Here is a 20,920-nt window from a genome sequence, read left to right as displayed (position 1 = left end):
CCATCCTTTCCATGTTGTTCTATACAGACAGTACAGTCCAGGGTCAGAGAGGCATGTCGGGGAACTGGGGAAATCCCTGGTGGGGCCACAGCCCCAGCCTACATACAAAACTTCCTTGTTGGGCCCTAGGTCAAATGAACCCTATCACTCCCATACAATGCACTGAAGTCACTCCTGCCAGTGAATGGGTTAATATAGAAGTTAATAAACAAATGGAGATACATCCTCCTTGGAGAGAGGAATAACAAATTATATATTATTTTCAGTGAAATATATAGAAGTTTTTTTTTAACTTCATTGGGACAAAGTGTTAGGAATGTTTTTAACTTGCATTAACATCACCATTAGTTTTCACTGGCAATGCTAGATAAAGTTTAGTGAATAGCTTGTGAATAAGTAATTTGGAGTTAATGAGTCATTTGCATGCTTATTTGCATACACCGCTTTAAAATATCACCAACATATTGAGGCAATAAAATGCCTATTATCTCTGATTTATCGCTAGCTATATGGACTTAATACTGTAGGTCTGACATTTATCGACCTATAGTCCAGGGGTGGCAAACTGGGGGGCACAAGATTCTCTGTGGGGGTGGGGTGCACGCGGGGTTTACAGAGTTTAAATTAAATGCCGGGGGAATGGTGAAGGCCTCTGTAATCTTCACTTACCTTGGATTAGACGGCTTCTGGAGATGGCAACACGACGTCAAATGATGCCGCGGGTCACATCAGAATGCCAGAGCCAAGGTAAGTAGGGGGGCGTGAGGAAGGGGAGAGAGTCGACAGGGGGGTGCAGAAATGATTGTGTATCCCTGATCCTGACCATAGTTCCCTGTAGGTACATAGGGACTGTGTATCAGAAATTCTAAAGTGCAAAAACTGGAGAAAAACAAGTACAAAAAACAGCACTGTAAATAACAAAGAATAGGAATCCATTGAAAACAATGGGTTATTTTACTTTAATAAATCTAGTGCAAATATGTTGTGCTGGTTTTGTCCCAGTTTTGTAAATAACCCCCTAATTTCAATTCATACAGTATATCATAGAAAAAATACAATTGCTTTGCATGAGATATTTTGTTTTTACTCATACAGTAGTAGATGGGGCTTAGGTTAGTTCTAGTTTTGTAGAAATTGTGCATCCTGAAATCCTTTCTACCAAGCTATGTTCCAATTATTTTGGCATGTTTTGTAGTACATTCTTACCTACATATACAGTATATGTATATACATTATGAGGTTTTACTGAAAAGGAAATGTCTGTGTTTACATACAGTAAGTCCCGTTTTACCGTTAGTTTTTACTACTATACTAATAGTAGTAAATCATATTTAGTAGTAGTACTAATATTTAGTACTGTACTACTATGACAGAAATGGGAAAACAAGAACAAAATTAACTATGTTTATATTTTGTCATTTTTATTGATGCTGTAACTTTAACTCTTAGAGACATACTTGACATACTTGAAATACCTGGAATATGTTACTAAATGTTTCATTTTCTTTAAAGATGATAACAACACATCTTCAAAAGTATAACAAAACTTTTAGAGTACCTCACTGTATATAAAAAATCATATGGAAAAAAAAAAAATATATATATAATATATATAAATATTATGTGCTCAAATACTTTGCCCCATACAGAAGCAACAGATGTTATTATCTGTCTTAATGGGGAACAATGCAAATAATGATGGGGTAAACGTTATATGTATTAAAATTTGCGATCACATTGTTGTAGCGTTAACGAAGTGCATCACATTAACTGGATAAATAATGTCTGCTACATCTGGATGTTTCTCCCACTCTTTAATGTCATGCTATAGGCTTAATCACTTTTCATATCCTGTATATCAAACTCTTTTTTCTTGTCAATATTCATTAAGAACCTGCTCTTCCCAGAAATAGGGAAACAGTGCGACATGAAAGGGAGTGATGATACTGTAGCAACATTGGAGGAGAGAGAGGGATAATATGAGAAGCCATTACTAAGCAGTTCCTGCTACTAAACTGATACTTGGCTACTCAGAGACACTGATACATAATAGCTATCAGTGCTGACAAATAACAACTTAATCAGCATACTGTATATTGAATGCTCGATAGAGACATACCTACTATCTTCCCCGCAATAGAGGATTATTAATATATATGATTTCAAGCCATTAAACCCTATACTGGCCTATATGCTAAAATATACTGACTAGGCAGACTATACAATGGTTCTATATTGACCACTGTTAAATCAAATAAGCTAATATAGTTTAATAAAAATTACTGCAAGCAAGTATTAAATATATAAATCATTCTTGCTGGAAAATTTAAGAACCATATATTTACTGTACATACTGCTGCTCCTGTCTACTAATCCAGCAAATTTTATACTAGGTTCAGTAACTCGGGGGGACAACGATCTGTGCCCATTACAGCTCAAATTCTTAAAAGGAATTTACCCGTTTTTTGTTTTTAATGAAGTATCTACTAAGATATTTAAATGCACCGTAAAATAAAAACTGGAGATTTTTTTACTTTACACTTTCTCTCTCTTTTATTTTTTAAAGATTCCCTTTTCAATGGCCTTGGAATTGGTGCCGTCATTGGTTTAGCAGTAGCTGCTCTTCTACTTGTTCTTGTTGTGACAGATGTCAGTTGCTTCTTTGTCAGACAATGTGGCTTGCTCATGTGCATAACCAGAAGAATTTGTGGGAAGAAAAGTGGCTCCAGTGGAAAAAGTAAAGACTTGGAAGAAGGGAAAGCTGCATACTTGTGAGTAAAATGAGTTGTGAAATTATTTCACCTGATTTTGATATCATTTTGTTGTCATGTTAAATTAGTATAACTACAGTACTTGAAACAATCAGAATGTGCTTATAAAAGTGTGCTATGTATATGTGATATATATTACTTACTAGATTGGCTGTATCTCTTATGAAAAACCACTTATGGGGATAATTCTACAGTATGTCCACAAGGCAGCAGTTTGGGCTCTTTTTCAGATGAAAATCCCCATTAAAGTCAGTCCAGACAGTTCCGTGGATATAGAAAAAGGACGTATGACTCAAAACAAATTTGTCAGTGCTATGTATTTGCAATAAAAAAAAAACTTTTTTTTGTAAAATATTGCAAAAAGAAAATTTGTAAAGATAAGCAGGTTCAATTCTCTCACTCTAGTTTGCATATGTGTTCATGTACTTTTTTTACACCTACACAAATAAAAAATGATTCTTATTGTACATTTTTTATCAATGTGCTAATTTTGTTTAAACACGTGTGTCTTAATTGCATGAAAGCTTGTGAGGTCAGGAGGTCATTCCTCATGACATATTAGTAAACAATGTTGTTACTCTGATCCTTCATTTTATAATATAATTACAGTTTCTTAATATACTAATTGGGAATACGTTGCACTTAATTTCTTGTTCAAACAGTAAATGTGATGAATCATGATTATACACCAAAGAACTATAGTGCAACTGTCTGAAAACTTGATACAGGACAAGATAAATCATGTCTCAGCAGTAGATGTGTGTATTATATTTGCCGACATTCGACTTTGTCGTGAATATGGTGTTCATTTGCAAACACGATTATTCATAGCTCAATTTGAGAAAAGGGACATTAACCTTCCTTGGGAGGTAGATTATTCTTAAAGTCCCAAGTTCAACACCTGGAGAGAGATCTGTGCACAAACAATTAGTACCCCTGTGATACCTGGGAAATATGCTAATAGGAGGCATTATCCATATACAGTGCTCTCTCTCTCTCTGTCTCACCCTCTCACCTCTTTTTATTCCTCCAGCTTAAAACATTTTGTTCTTTTTTGTGGGATAATATGGCTTTTTCTATTCAGTCTGGATTAAAAACATTTATAATAATAGGTACAGTATTTATATGATTCATGATTCTCCTTTTGACACGTCTGTGACCCAGAGCATTCTCTTGTGCATATATAGATGTAATGGTTGCTATTGCACTTGTTAATGTATTAGGAGATCATGGATAACACAATTTTCTGCTTGACTTTTGGCACATTATCCATTTCCTATATGAATGCATTATTGGCTGTAATAATGGCTGGTTTGTGTGTACATATATTAAGATATGTAATTCAGCTGTTGAAAGTTATGCACAAATGAAGAAAAAAAACTTGACCTTGCAGGCACTAGAGGCACTCTTCCCCTACAGTGTGTTGAATGAAATAAACACATAACGCTTTCTTTGTGGAAACAAGAGCCACAGCTTTATTAAACTATATCAAAAGCCAGATAACCTTGCTATACTGCCCATGAGTGATTTTAAGTCCATTGCTATGCCTCAGTTTGTGATCTCCATTGTTGCTGTCACTAGCAGATGTATTATTGATAATGGAGAACACTCCCCAAATGTAGCCCCAAAAGGGGAATGACCAATTGTATGCCAATCCCTACAATTCAACTCACCACAAAATTGGCACTGCTAAGCCAATTGTAGTTCAGGAAAGGGCATTAACCCTTTTAACTGGCCTTGCTCCCCCACCAAATTAAATACATTCACTTTTTAATCAAGCACCACCAATGCTTGCAAGTGAGTATTTAGTTTTAAGCTAGATAGGCCTACTTCACTCTATTTGTTCCAAACCTTACAGTGATACGTTTGCACTTCACTCAGTGATATACCCTACCAATGCTCTAACACTTTATCCACGGCCTTGTTTTACTTTCACCCATAATACTATCACTATTGGGTAACGAGCATCCACAGTGATAATGAGGAATCACTTTAGGCCAAACTATAAAATTAAATATAGGTGATTTAGATTCTCGCAGCAAAAAGCTACATAATATATCACCACTGTACACTGTTATTTTTAATGTGGTGCAATCATATTAGGAGGATCACGACCCACCTAAGCCTTAAGATCTATGAATGAATAATAGCTTAACCCCAAACCACTGACCTGCAGAACTATAAGTTCATCGGAGTGAAAGAAGATCCGGTATCACAAAATGGAAAAACTAAACTCCTAGAATTATTATAATTATGAAATAATTTGACAGGCCAATGCTAACTTTTTTAGGAACACTTACAGATTGTGTACTGTAAGCTGCTTACGAAATCAGCACGTTCGAAGGAAGCACAATACTATCATATGGCCCTTCAAACTATATATTGCAAAGGAATTCTGAAGCACTGCACCACTGTTATGAAACAGACTAACACACTGAACGAAAACTGCATAGGTTATGGCAAGCCCCTACAAACAAAATAGCTTGTATCACACAACCCAGCATAATAAGCAGCTGAAATTCCAAAGCAGAAATGAACACTGGAATAACAGTGGGTAAAGCAAGATCCAACTATTGTCATAAAATATAAAAAATGAAATAATTCTTGATAAATGGAAGAGAGAAGAAAATTGGAAACCAAACTTGGCATAATAGGACACAAAGCCCACATATTTATAAGATGAACCTCACATTGACAATGGGAGAATAAAAAATCTCCTTGATTCCATCTGAATGCCATCATGAGATGTTTAGCAGTGTGTATTGTACTATCATTGTGGTTCCACCAGTTTTGACACTGTTTGCCACCCCCAAACCCTTTACACATCCTAATTAACGTCAAATTATTACTGTAAGGGAATTATTACTGTAATTACTGTAACCTTTATAACCTTCTTGGTACTTCTCAAAATTGGGGATTATTAAAGCCAGTGTCTTAAAGATACATGCAAATGATGCATGTCTGAGATAGGATTCATATTCCTACCTTGCTTTTCATCACCTACCAAAAAAACCTTGACCTTTAGAAATGTGATATACTTTCTGAACTCCGCCTATCATATCTCTGCCACAATGGTGCATTCCCCTAAAAGTGTAATTACGTTGGTTCTTAGCAGAGCTTTCTGGTTAAAGTCAAAGGGAATTGCAGCAGTCTGTAGGACTACCAGCAAGAAAGCTAGCTATGATTGCTAAAAGCCTGCATACAGTATCTCTCTGCTGCCTGCACTAGTCTGGAGAATACACTGACCTCATATCATGCATCTTTAATTAGGTGCACTATCACTCCGAAGCTCCCTTTGATGCCAATGGGAGTTTCCATGTGATAGTGCCCGGATCCACTCCGTCAGTTTAATGAATAACCCCCTTAGACTCTGATAACTCTAGATTTATTCATCACAAAATTCCCCTTTAAACAACATGAACCAATCTTTTACAAGGCTACTTACACAAAACAATGGCAAATTCTAAAGTTTTGCAGGGAATGCAGCTTTATATGCGTTCACACTTCTCATCAACCTCGATACTTTACATGTTCCTGTGCACCATAATGGTGTTTCACCCTCAACCGACTGTCTGCTATCAATGTGAAACCACCCTAATCCCAAAGTCAGAGTTTGCTAGTCCTATTTTCTTTTCATTTATTTATGGGACTATGTACCCTATATTCTAAATAGATAACCCTTGCTAGGGCACACTGGAGATGCTTTTGTGCTGCAGGACTGGTGCATCTGATGCATGTATAGTGTGGTATATATCCCCTTACCTCACAGAATTAGTACATTAGTGACGGGATGCCACCAGACCCTAGGCTACTTCAGAGACATTAAGGGAGACACTCCTGCTGGAGGTTCCTCGCGGCGGATACGATAGTAAGGAGAGTGGATTTTGCAGACCCTGCGCCGTGGGATCACGTTGTGGCCCTGCAGATCCAGCATCTCCAATATACCCTGGTCTGGCCTGAGACCAGGAGAGGTACCAATGTGCACCAATGACCATACATAGGGGTAGCGCTACTCCACACACTTTGGACGGGTCTTGTTCTGTGAACACCATGGTGGTTAGGTGCTCAGGGCACCCTCAGTACTTTGGGGAAACTCCACCTGGGTAGTGAATACTGTGTGGGTATTGTGTTGGGGTACATGGTATTGTATTGTGTTGATATATGTGCATGTATTAGTAAATCAGTTATATTTATACATGTGTGTATTCTTACTGTATTTAGTTTCCTGTGAGGGGTTATCCCTCTACATTGGGATCCCTTCCAGATAGAGGCGCTGTACCCAGAAAGAAAGAGATCACCCCAAACTCACAGTCACGGAGGATTAGGCCTCCTGTAAGCAAAACAGGTAATCAGCACGTGTAGTTCCCATAGTCATAGGTAAAGGGGGCTACATGTACATGAAGTTATTATCATGCAACAAGTTAAAAGGATTTTATAGTTCAAGGGATTCTCTCTGACAAGAAATGAGAGTTGGTGCACATGCACCACAAAAAAATAGAGGAAAAATATTACTGGAACCTTCTGTGTGGACCTTATGCAACCCAGTTGCTCTTTGTACTTTGTGGCATCCATGAGGAGCAAAAGCATATTCGGACTTCATTGGAAGGCTAAAGGTAAGAGGCCTTTCACATGTAACAACCCACTTATAAGGTCTTACCTGAGGACCCTTCCTCAATAGAATTTAACCATTAACCTCCCTTGAGAACTAGTAGAGGGATGGGGCAGGGCGCCTAGTCATTTGGCACCATTCTTGGTGCAGGCGCTGTCTTTACAAATGAACCCTGTGAAAAAAAGAGTTACATTGTTAGGTTCCTAATAACATTTGTGTACAGTACTTGTTATCTCATGGTAGAGTTTCACAGTGAAACTGAAATTAATGCATTCTCAGTTAAGATCATTTGTTTAATCAAAGTATCAGCAGGTAAATAGTGGCTTTCAAATTATTTCGAGTTATTATAGGGACATTATTTAATTGGATTAAACATGTGCCCATATTTACTCACTACGGGAGGCATCATTTTAAACTAAATTCAAAATAAAATGTGCAGCAGAAAAAATGTTTTTTTGTAATGAGCCTGTGATCACTGCAAGTTTGTTAGATTTTTTTCTTCTTGCTTTTAATTGAAAATATTGTTACCATTTGTTACCGAGTAGAACATTGGTTGTGTGTCTGCCTAGTTTAGTCTTTGATGCATGTTTCATTTACTGTATGTTACTAATTATCAATGTTTGTATTCAAACATACAGTATAATAGAGTGGATATTTTTCACATTTTTGGAGTAAGAGTTTAGTTCAATGGCTTCATATTTTGTAACTGTCCCAAATCCCTAAATCATTTTTTAATTTAGAACTAGTGTATGACTAATCTATATTAAACTACTACAAAATGTATTAAACTAGTGATGGGTGATTTCTGTGGTGCAAAATGTAAGCCTCCATGAACTCCCATGGTTCGGTTTGCTCTGAAAGGCAGTTTGACTCTGTGCGCCTTTGGCCACACCTGAAGTGTAAACGATGCTCAGGCTTATGAGGAAATACCATTGGAACAAGCATTCTTGCTGTATATCCTTTCTTTAGAGAGGAACAACTGTTCCAATGTCAATGCTCTACAGTGTACAAGTCTTGATCCATAGTTTGATTTCTATATATGGAACATATAACAGTTGTTTTGTTGGTAGAAACAGTATATTCAGACACGTAAATAAAGTTATGGTAGAAAGTCATATTTTTACTCCAAATAGAAAGAGAACAGCCTTATAATAGTACCATGAGGGGATGTCTTTGAAGCCACAAAAGTGGTAAACCCAGTCGCCATGGCCCGTCACAAGCCCGTCACGATTTGAAGTTAATGCCTTCTGAAGCTATACTGTAAAACGATCTCGGTACATCCTTAAATATCAATAATGCAATCATATTGAGAGGTACTCACAATCGTGTTGTTTGTGGGTCCGATGTTGGCATGCTCCCAACAATTGAGATCCAGTATCTGTAGGGATAGGGGAAGGAATAGGCGGTGCACTGCCTTAAAAAACAATGGAGGCTGAATTGCTCAAAATTAAAAAAAACTATTAATTGAATCATCAGCAATATACCAAAAAAGAAATATCAGCAGAGAAAGCTCTGTTGCGTTGTGCGCATTCTTGCACTTTGACAAAGTGCACGCATGCGAGAAACGCAACCAAAGCTTTTCTGCCGTTCTTTGCTTTTTTTTAGTATGTTGCTGATGATTCAATAAATAGTTTTTTTTATTTTCAGCGATCTAGCCTCTTTCGATTTTTGAGGCAGTGCCCCGCCTATTCCCTCTCTTTAGATCATGTGCTTCTTTTTTCTGCTTGGAAGGGAAAAAAAATGCCTTGTCATAGGAGATTCTTCACTGGTAGGGAAATAAGCAGGATAGATCCTCTTGCATGCACCCAGTTACCTGGACCTGTGCCTCTATGTGGATAGAACCAATAAGTTCCTACAGTACGAGTGACAAATAGATAAATTAAACAGCAATAACAACAATTTTAATAATATCTTCAATTAAAATAAATCGGGACGATCAAATGTACACATTCCATGTAGTAGTTATTTACAATGTATGTACACTCAATAATAGTGATAGTATCACTAAGTATACTGTACAGTACAGTAGGTCAGTGTGAAACTGCTGCTAAGCGGAATAAGGCTGCAGTATACTGTACTATAAAGCAGTAGAGTGGTGTACCTATGCCTTATATACATGGTAAGGATAGTAGGGGAAGGGGGTCAGCACAGACTTCCACCTGACCAATGGGCTGCTCAACTGGCCCCGTGAATTAGTAGCACATGCTGTAAGCAAGGTACCAAAATATCTCGGGGGTCGGGGCAGTGTGTACCTTGGTGGCTAATTGAAGGAGATATAACAGGATGGATTGATCCCTATGATCTCTGCAACTGTGCAATTTTTAAATAGACCTATAACCCTGGCAGTGTATCTGCTATGTTGGTCATCTGCGATGTGTTGCCTATCTGCCTAGTTAAAAATATCTGCCTAGTTAAAAAGCTGTTTCACATTTTAATCTGGTCTGTAACTGTTACATATGCCTATAACATATATAATCTCTTACTGCACATGCATTGTCTTGTATATAATGTAGAACCCTGGTCACTTAATATAACTATGGATTTTTAACCATGAATTTGTCATCATAACTCTGTGCCCAGGACATACTTGAAAATGAGAGATAACTCTCAATGTATTACTTCCTGGTAAAACATTTGATAAATAAATAAATAGTTGTGCGTTTCTCCAAACAGATCAGCAGATTGCAGTGATATGCTTGCATAGGAAGAATGCAGGCTGTAAAGACTCTTGTCAGGAGTCACAGACCGGATAATAATTAAGAGTTAGCTAGCCCTACATACATAACCCTACAATGAGAGGTGGGTATAGCTGCCCCAAGGTACTGTTGTGACACTGAAGAGAGTATCAGCTGTTAACTTTCAATAGCTCCAATGGTTGCCGAGGGTCTGCATTGAGACCTCCGTTCAGCTATAATGTTCGTGCAGAGAAGGTGCATGTAGTGTACGTTGGTAATGAGAAAGCTACATGCGAAACGTACATCAAGTTAAGTGGACATCATTGATGCATTAGCAGTGTGCACTCCATGCACCGTGTCTGCATGGACAGTATCGCTGAACGGAGATGGGTATTGGGTTCAGAGCTTGCAAGGATTATGTGTTTGTAGAATAGCAACTGGTGACAGTTGTTTGGAGGTCTGTGACCCCTCTTCCTTGGGTTTAAGCATGCCCTTCCCACATTTTTTTAAGTAGCATGTTTTTTCTTGCACCTGTGGAAGATTGATCTATTAAGACACGTCTCCTTCCATTATAGAGTTAAATGAGAATTTTCACATACTGTACAGATACAGCGGCCATTATCCGACCATTTACTAGGTTGAACAGTGTGTGGTGGTCCGAGAGGGTCCGCTGCAGACTTAATGGCCCATCGTTCCTGCTGTGTGAATCTAACCGGGATTTCTAACTGGCAACAGTTGTTTCGAAGTAGATGGCCCATCCTCCAGAGCTCATCCCTCCCCACCTTTTTAACTTGGGAGGTTTTTTTAATTTTGCTGTATGGACAGGATCTAGTATGGTCGTTTTCCCTCACATAGAGGTAAAAGGGAAGGTTCACAGTGTAGTGTTAGGACCTGCAATTTTGGTTATACCTTGACGTTGGTATGCAGGCTTATGACACTTTGGCCAAAGTGTTTAACTAAATAACCAATTAAATATTAATATTGAAGTATTTAACTTTATACTTTTTTACCATACTGTATATGTTTTGTCAATTGGATGTAGCATTGGGCTCCCATGTCTTTCGTTGAATCCTACCGGGGCCTACCTGTAAGAGACGCGCAGTAAGAGATTGTCTGAATCAGTTATTCTACCTGCATGCCTCTAACAGGCAATTGCGGGGCTTTTATTTCATTTTAACTTTACATGTTTGTAATGTAACATTACAGTAATGTAGCAGGTGTTCCCGCGGGTCTCAAGGTGGTTCCCATCGGTGTCCGGGGCCCCAAAGGGGTCCTCAGATGGTCTCCATGGGTGTCCAGGGGCCCAATGTGGGTCCTCGGGTGGTTCTCAGGGGTGTCCGTGGGCTTTCAGGTGGTCCCTGTGGCCTGCGTATCAATCCTGTGCATAAAAAAAATACCATACATTCAAATAAATACACCCTCTCCTTCCCCAATACATACAGTACTGTAATGGGCAAAATGACTATTATCCAGATATGGATAATAGTGCATTTGTCCATTTAAAATAAAACATAAATCAGCAGGATAAAGTAAATTAAACTGGCACTTACCCCTGCCAGGATGAAGGCTGTCCTTATCCTCATCACAATCCCTGTCCTCCATGGGCAGCAACAGCACAATAAAAAAAAATACAATCTAATGGCCCCTAACCCCTTAATCACCGGTTAGTTACCAATATAGTAATTCAGGGGTTAACCCACCCTCCTCCGCAACCCAACCACCCTACTCAGTGATACCACCCCCGCTACCCATTAATGGCACAGTGTTAAAGCATGCATATATAATATGTGCATGCTTTAACACTATAGCAATACATAGGAAAGCTAAAAAATAAAAAAAAGGCCCAAATGAAACACGGTATTACATTTAAAATAAAAACCCTAAGTTGACAAAAAATAAATAAAAACCCATTACAAATGCCAAAAAAGAATTTATTGGCACAGTGATACACCCATGCCCTATGGCATGAGCTGCCACTATGCCAAGCAATATACAACCTGCCAATCATCAAAAGAAGCCTCAAATTAAAAACACATTCAATTTTAATCTTAAAAATGCTAAAAACACAATTGATTGGCACGGTGACACACCGAGCTGCCACCATGCCGGGCAATATACAACCACACCCATGTCCTGTGAGCATAAACTGCAACTATGTAAGGCAATATGCAACCTGCAAAAAAAAAATACAGTACAGTACATGCATCAAATAAAAAACATATTGCATTGTCAGCCATAACACGAAAAAAGCCAATAAACCAAATGATTGGCATAGTACCACACCAGCTCTGTCACTATGCCAGTCAATGGGCAACCTGTAAAAAAATACATGCATCAAATTAAAGACATTTACATTGGCATACAAGAGCTTCCTAGTTTGCCGAGATTCGAAGGGTGAAGACTAAAGGTAAGGAAAATATTGAATGTATGTAAATGTCTTTTTTCAGGTTTTTTTATTGTATTTATTTAGCTTTGTTTTTCATTGCCCATTGACTGCTAATGTATTAATCTGTGCCCCTTTAGGGTACAGATGAATATAGTGACAGGCAATGCATATTTTGGCAAATGCTTGTTTTGTATTGATTGGTATTTTTTCTATTTCTGTTTATTGTGTTGATTAAATTGTTTGTAATTTAGATGGCTTGATTTTAGTACATTTGTGGATTGGCTAGCGGTTTTATTTCTTGATTTGTTTGGTTAGTTAGGTGTTTCTTTAATTGTATTGTATTATTTTGGTATAATATAATTTTTATTCTTTAGTGGTTTTGGTGTTAGAATAATTTTATTGGTGTGTATTTGAGGCTCTTTAGTTTTATTATTGTTGTGGTGTTTAGGTGCTTGTTTATTTCTGTAATTGTTGTGCAATTAAAGTTTAATAGGTTGGCTTATCTTGCCCATATTATATGGGTATAATATACCACTGTGCCAATCAATGGGTAGAGGGTGGTAATAATGGCCCTTGGATGGGTGGTTAGGCCTCCAGGGTGGGTAGCGGGGTACGGGGGTTAACCTCTTAATTACTATAGTGTTATTAATTGCTAAACTGATTAAGGAATTAGGACGATTAGATTGTATTTTTTCATGAACACTTGCTGCCCATGGAGGACATGAACCTGCAGTATGCTGATGAGGATGCCCTTCATGATGGCAGGGGTAAGTAGAAAGTTTTATTTACTTTATTTATGCTCTCTGGCTAATGTTTGATTTTAGAATCCACATTCTCCATATCTTTATAATAATAATTTTGCCCATTACTGTACTGTATGTGTTGGGGGGGATTGTTGGGGGTAGAGGAGGTGGGTAGTAGGGTTGTTGTGTCTATTTTTGTTTATTGTTGGTAGAGGGATTGGGTGAAGGGGGTAGTAGTGCCAAGGATAGATGTTTATACCTACAAGTGGCACCAGGAGGGGTTAACCTTTCATTACATTAGCGGTATAAACCCGCAACCCCAACGCAATGCCTAAACACCCACCAAGGACCAAATACCACCTTCACCCACCCCGATACCCACAATAAACCGGGCACTGGTAGTTAACCTCTTCATTGCCTAAGTGGCTAGCCACTAATGTAATTAAGCTGTTTTAATATAAATGTTAATACTAGTATGCGTGAGCAGAGGATCTCCTGAGCAGAACCGCATTGATCTGGGGACCCCATGCTTCCCGAGATACAGGCCCTGTTATGGGATGCCGGTATTTCCTATGCATTTAAATTCCATGGTCACGTAATGCATAGGAGATACCGGCACCCCATAACAGGGCCTGTAAAGCGGAAAGCCGGGGGTCCCCGGACCTGACGCGTCTGCTCTGGAGGCCCCCTGCTCACATACACTAGTATAAAAAAATTATTGGAAGCCTGCAATCGCTAGTGAGATATGCACAGGGCCAGATCTCTGCAGATCGCTGGGTGACCCCTTTTGAGAGAGGCGAACATCATGTCTCTAACTCCTCCCCAGTTTGGGGCATTTTGCTATAGCAGGTATTTGAGGCTTTCTACATACCGTAGTAGCAACTCTGAAATAACTGGTGGCATAACAGAACCAGCGAGTTGCTTTATGAAGGCTGTGGTGGTGAAGGGGTTAACCAGGCCAATAATAAAGGTCTTATACCCAGCTGGTTACCCCTAAACCTTGTTGGGGATGAAGGGGTTCATTGTTGGTCACCACAATGCCATGTTTCCCCTATACATCTCATGTAATGTCCCTGTTTTGCAGCTCAGAAACTAGCTGCAGTCCTATGAATGTATGTTGAATGTGCAAACTGTATTCACAACACAAGAGGGAGCGTCTAGCTCTGAGCTAAGCATTAATTGAATAAGTGCATCTGTGGTAAGCGGCTCCATTGAAGCTCTGTATCACTTCCTAAACCGCAAAACCCTCCGGGGAAGTCTTAACCACAAACTCAAGTGGATAAGTGGTTTGCGGTCTATTTGAAGTGGCAGAATTCAACAATGTATCCTGCGGTCGCGTTAACCAATTAAGGTCAAGTTTTGGAGTGTTTCTGCGGTTACCAATTCTGGCAAGCAGTGATACATTGTATGCCATAGCTCAAACCGCAAACCACATCACAGAGCCTATTCAATAAAGTATCTAACTTTTGTTAGGAAGGAGCTAGCACTCTAATTTTTGGAATACAGATAGTTGAGAATGTAACATTCACATACATATTGTTTTTATAGCACCCACACATACAGAAAGTACATATAAAAAGAAACTTTATTTCAGGTATGTTTTAAAATGTAAAGGCAGGAACCCTTTCCTGCCAGTCCGGCAATGAATCCATTAGCATGTCAATGGGTTAAGGGTGGATGAGCTGAGGAATTTTTCATCTCCATACTTCAATGGGCACCCTGCTAAGTTGGTGCCCCAGTGTCTAGAGAAGTCCGGAGTTGAAAAGCCTCAGAGACCTTAGGTGTTAGGGCGGCTGGATTATTGCAAAGTACCAGATATCGGTGCGAAGAATGGGCTATCAACACTTGGTAGCCAAACCCCAGACTTACTGTCGCCAGGTAAGGGGTTGGGCCCGGTATGCTAAGCAGCTTAGGTGTCAAGTTAGCGCATGCTCTTAGCAAACCGGGAAGCAACTTCTGCCCTTTTTGTGCGCTACTGGCAAATCTGGGATTGGTGGGAAAAGTTGTTCCCTCGGAGGATTGGCTGGGTATGTTAAAGATAGGACCCTTAACCCTATAAAAATGCCTGCAGCCCAGTCCTAATTCGATCCATCGGAGTTCCATCTAAGACTCGTCCAAGTTACAGCGTCAGCGGTTCCGGAGTGTGAGGAGTTAACAACATCATAACCAAGGATTGTGCCCCTCTTTCAGAATTCGTTTGAGCTAAGGATTCCCGAACAAACCCTGTAAGATTCCTGTAAGATTCAACGAAAAGATTCCTTTCGGCGGAGATACCGGGGTGGCAACTTGCGCCCCTAGCCAAGGATTGTTGCATGGCTCAAATCACGCATCCACGTGCAGGGGTGCCCAGAGACTTTGTTTTCAAGTCATTCGTTCCATGGACATTTTATTTCGTTTCCCCATCCCAGTAAGTCTTTATTAAGTGTAATTTTGAAGAATTGTGTGTTTGTCTGAAAAGGAAATAAATTACCATTTATTTTGCCCGCTTTGTTGTGCTCAATCCAGTATCCCGGTATTAATATGATTATTAGACTTGGTTTCCCGTGACAAAGGCTACTAGCATAGGCCCATAGTGTTAGGATCTGCAAAGGGGACATGCCTTGGTGTGGCTGAAGGCCTATAATGCTTTAGCCAAAGAGTATAACTTACTTATGGGAAGACAGGATTTCACAGTCAGTATATGAAATGATAAAAAAAAACACAATAGTGCTACCAATGTACATAAGGTATGGAGAACTCAAAAATATGTGTAATTTCCACTCACAGATTGACAAAAGGTATAGGGTGTATCAGAGATCCAATCTCTCTCTGATGCAAGCTTATTGTAGCTTGAACTCAGGTCAGTGTATACAAATAGGACAAAAAACTTCCAAATACATTCATGAAATGATAGAGGAAACTCTGATGGCACAGTATGCGTACAAAATAGTACTGTACAAGAAAATAGTAAGAAATACACTCAAATTCCACAAGTATGGTTGGCGCAATGTACGGGGTCTTGTCTTTTCCCTGGTCTCTCTGTGGGTAGTGCGCCTGCTCCCTCAGCGCTGTTCCGCATGATCACGGAAGTGAAGTCTATTCCAGGCAGCAGCAAGGATGGTATGACGCTGTTCGTCTCACAGTCTGGACTTCAGGGAATGTACATGCACAGTAGAACAGGTAGCAAAGGAATTGATTCTACGCGTTTCGCTAATCGCTTCTTCAGGAATCCTATTAGATGGTGTTCTATGCTGATATATATACTCTATCAGTATAATTGAATTAATTCAGTCAATCTTCATTACAATCACTGGTCAGAATTTATGAATGCCACTCCACGCATAGTGAATTTCCCCAAAAATTCCTATATTTTATAGAATATACTGTATACACTTTTTTCTCCAAATATTTGTGGCACTTGCACGTAATGACATTTTATACCATTTAATCAGCTAATACAGAGCGCCCGATTACATCTTTTTCAAATTTCTGTTTGTTCTAGTAATTTGAGACAGCACTATAACTGAAAAATGGATAAACCTACATTATATAATATTTTCACTAAGAGATTGTCAAGAAATGCCAACACTGAACATACACTACCGACACACTTTATTGAAGTGTGGTCGGTACCGCAAGCCGGGAAATCTCCCGGCTTGCTAGTGGCCGCCCCTCGGCGTGCCGCGCGTCATAGACGCGCGGTCACGCGTCATCGGGAGCGTGCGCCCCCTGCACGCGTGTCCAGGGGCTCCCCGAGGGAGCCCTGGTGTCCCGCGATCGCGGGACAGCGGCAGGGGGTTCCGGGGGACCCGGCGGACCCGGCAGCGGTAGGGAGAGCGCCCCGATCGGAGGGCGCTCTTCCGCTGCTTCGGCGTGCGCCCGTCACACTCGGGCGCGCGCCAGGCTACTGCTGCGGCACAGAACGGGCAAATGCTCGAATAAACTGTGCCGCAGCAGTATGCTCTCCAAAGAGACACCAATTGAACTTAATGATAAAGATGTGATAGATTTAGAATTCACCAAATAAGAATTACTCTTATTTAAGGATACTAGAAAATGGTGGGACATGGTTTTGTTGATAAATATTTGGCCAACAAAAGTGTTCTATGAGGATTACGACTGAAAAAAATCATCTTTGATCTTGATGATACTGAATTTATTGAAGCATGGAACAAAATGTTAGACAATTCATCATTTGAATTGATCCGGTTAATCACCATAAAACATAGAAAGAAAATGGACATGATTGATAAAGAAATCAATATAATTAAAGACAAATTTGAACCTTCTGTTGATCACCAGATATTCAAGAATAATGATACCATTTTACAAAAAAGAATTTAAACTTTGGAAAAAGAGGTAGTCTTTAATAAACAAAAAAAGTTTAAATGAGATGAGGAAGATTATATCAAGGGAAACCAAAGGATTTGGAATATAAATAAATCCCCTACCTTTATACAACAAAAGAAAACAAGTGTTGCCAAAGAGCCCATTAAGATACAAGAAAATTAGAAGAGGGGAAGAAATGAAAGCACCAAACACTGATCATTCAGATAATGAGGCGAATCATTCATATTTGAATAGAATTGTAGACAAAAAAACAAGCGGAGAGAGGATCAGATTTATCGTACATCCACAGATGAGAGACAATATTCATCCAATCACTGATAGAGAGAATACTATTTTTTTTAGGGATGAGAGAGTGTTCCCATTCAGGGGAAACAAGGAACAGATACTCTCCATTAAGAGAAATAGAATCTCCGATAGGCCCAAAAAGGAGAAGAACTCAAGATGGAAGCCAAGCAGAAGGAAGAAGACATTAAAACAACATTGCCAAAAAATAAAAATATTTTTAACTTGAGCAAAGTAGTTCTTTCAGAGTTTCAAAATAAAGTATCGAACAAATAGAAGGGGAGGTAGAGTATGTTTATATGTTAAACCGGATCTAAAACCTATTATAAGGGATGATGTCTATGAAGGGAATTATGAAAATGTAGAGACTTTGTGGATAGAATTTGGCAGTGGAGGTAAAAGTATAAAGAAAGTGTTTGTGGGAATATGATATAAACCACCAAATATCTGTGAGATTGAGGAAGCTAAAATACTTTTGCAAATGGAGAAGGCATCAAAACTGGGTCATGTTTGCATAATGGGGGATTTTAATTATCCAGACATAGACTGGGGCAATGAGATTAGCGTTACAACAAAAGGAAACAGGTTTTTGGGGGTGCTTACAGACAATTACATGACCCAAATTATTGATGAACCAACCAGGAGAGGGGCAGTTCTAGATTTGGTCATATCAAACAATGTAGAAGTAATAACAAATATTCAAGTCCTGAAACATTTGGGTAACAGTGATCATAACATGGTCTCATTTGAAATAAATTATGAAAAACAGATTACTTGGGTTCAACAAAGACCTTAAACTTTAGAAAGGCAGATTTTAATAAACGGAGGTCTAATCTAGTAGTAATACAATGGGATGATGTTTTTGCAGGGAAAAATGTAGAAGATAAATGGGCAGTCTTTAAAACATTGTTAGAAAAGCACACTTATCAGTGTATACCCTTGGGTAATAAGTATAAAATAAATAAATCAAAAGCAATGTGGCTAAATAGACAGGTAGGGGAGGAAATGGACAAGAAGAGGAAGGTGTTTAGATTCTTTAAGTCAGAAGGGACAGAGACATTGTATCAGAATTATAAGGAATGTAACAAAAATTGCAAAATGGCGATCAAATTAGCAAAAATGGATAATGAAAAAAGGATTGCAATAGAAAGTAAGGTCAACCCTAAAAAGTTCTTTAAGTACCTTAATAACAAAAAAATGAGAAAAGAAAATATAGGACCCTTTCAGTGTGAGATGGGTAGGCAGATTATTGGAGATAAGGAAAAAGCTGAGGTATTAAACAAATTCTTTGCCTCTGTGTTTACCAGGGAAGAATCAAGTTCAATAGTAGTGCCGCAGGAGGAAGCCACAACCTCCATATTAATGAACAATTGGTTAACTGAGGAAGAAGTTCATAAGCGACTTGAAAAAATTAAAGTAAATAAGGCACCTGGCCCCGATGGCATACATCCAAGAGTTCTTAAGGAGTTAAGATCAGTAATAGCAAAACCATTATATTTAATATTCAAGGACTCCATTTCCACAGGCTCAGTACCACAAGATTGGCGTAAAGCAGATGTGGTGCCTATATTTAAAAAGGGAGCTAGATCACAACCGGGAAATTACAGACCTGTAAGCCTGACTTCAATAGTAGGGAAACTACTTGAAGGTTTAATACGGGATAATATTCAAGAATACCTAATGGAAAACAAAACTATTAGTAATAGTCAGCATGGATTTATGAAGGATAGATCTTGCCAAACTAACCTTACACTACCGACACACTTTATTGAAGTGTGGTCGGTACCGCAAGCCGGGAAATCTCCCGGATTGCTAGTGGCCGCCCCTCGGCGTGCCGCGCGTCATAGACGCGCGGTCACGCGTCATCGGGAGCGTGCGCCCCCTGCACGCGTGTCCAGGGGCTCCCCGAGGGAGCCCTGGTGTCCCGCGATCGCGGGACAGCGGCAGGGGGTTCCGGGGGACCCGGCGGACCCGGCAGCGGTAGGGAGAGCGCCCCGATCGGAGGGCGCTCTTCCGCTGCTTCGGCGTGCGCCCGTCACACTCGGGCGCGCGCCAGGCTACTGCTGCGGCACAGAACGGGCAAATGCTCGAATAAACTGTGCCGCAGCAGTATTTGTTTCTTTGAGGAGGTAAGTAGGAATTTAGACCAGGGTAATGCAGTTGATGTCGTCTACTTAGATTTTGCAAAGGCTTTTGATACGGTTTCACACAACAGGTTGGTGTACAAAATAAAGAAAATTGGACTCAGTAATAATATATGCACCTGGATTGAAAACTGGTTAAAGGACAGTCAACAGAGGGTTGTCATAAATGGAACTTTTTCAGGTTGGACTAAAGTCGTGAGTGGAGTACCTCAGGGATTGGTACTGGGACCCCTGCTTTTTAACTTGTTTATTAATGACCTTGAGGTTGGGATCGAGAGCAAAGTCTCCATCTTTGCTGATGATACTAAATTGTGTAAGGTAATAGAATCAGAGCAGGATGTAATTTCTCTTCAGAAGGACTTGGAGAGACTGGAAACGTGGGCAGGTAAATGGCAGATGAGGTTTAATACAGATAAATGTAAGGTTATGCATTTGGGATGCAAGAATAAAAAGGCGACTTACAAATTAAATGGAGATATATTGGGGGAATCCTTGATGGAGAAGGATTTAGGAGTGCTTGTAGACAGCAGGCTTAGCAATAGTGCCCAATGTCATGCAGTAGCTGCAAAGGCAAACAAGATCTTATCTTGCATCAAACGGGCAATGAATGGAAGGGAAGTAAACATTATTATGCCCCTTTACAAAGCATTAGTAAGATCTCCACTTGAATATGGAGTACAATTTTGGGCACCAATCCTAAGAAAAGACATTATGGAACTAGAGAGAGTGCAGAGAAGAGCCACCAAATTAATAAAGGGGATGGACATTCTAACTTATGAGGAGAGGCTAGTTAAATTAGATGTATTTACATTAGAAAAGAGGCGTCTAAGAGGGGATATGATAACTATGTACAAATATATTCAGGGACAATACATGGAGCTTTCAAAAGAACTGTTCATCCCACGAGCAGTACAAAGGACTCGGGGCCATCCCTTAAGGTTGGAGGAAAGGAAATTTCACCAGCAACAAAGGAAAGGGTTC

The 20,920-nt window shown here is 39.5% G+C and overlaps 1 protein-coding gene across 2 annotated transcripts in view; it reads left to right on the top strand.

Annotated features, from left to right (window-relative positions):
- Positions 1-20,920, top strand: part of NCAM2 (neural cell adhesion molecule 2) — a 500,008-nt gene that overhangs the window by 395,997 nt on the left and 83,091 nt on the right. For both annotated transcript variants that reach the window (XM_075593954.1, XM_075593952.1), the window contains one exon: positions 2,567-2,771. In XM_075593954.1, coding sequence (XP_075450069.1) covers positions 2,567-2,771 — 205 coding nt within the window. The remainder of the gene's footprint in view (positions 1-2,566; positions 2,772-20,920) is intronic.

This window comes from Ascaphus truei, chromosome 3, assembly GCF_040206685.1.
Source record: "Ascaphus truei isolate aAscTru1 chromosome 3, aAscTru1.hap1, whole genome shotgun sequence".
Lineage (NCBI taxonomy): Eukaryota > Metazoa > Chordata > Amphibia > Anura > Ascaphidae > Ascaphus > Ascaphus truei.
The sequence above is the reverse complement of the archived record's forward strand: the minus strand, read 5'-3'. Positions and strand labels throughout refer to the sequence as shown.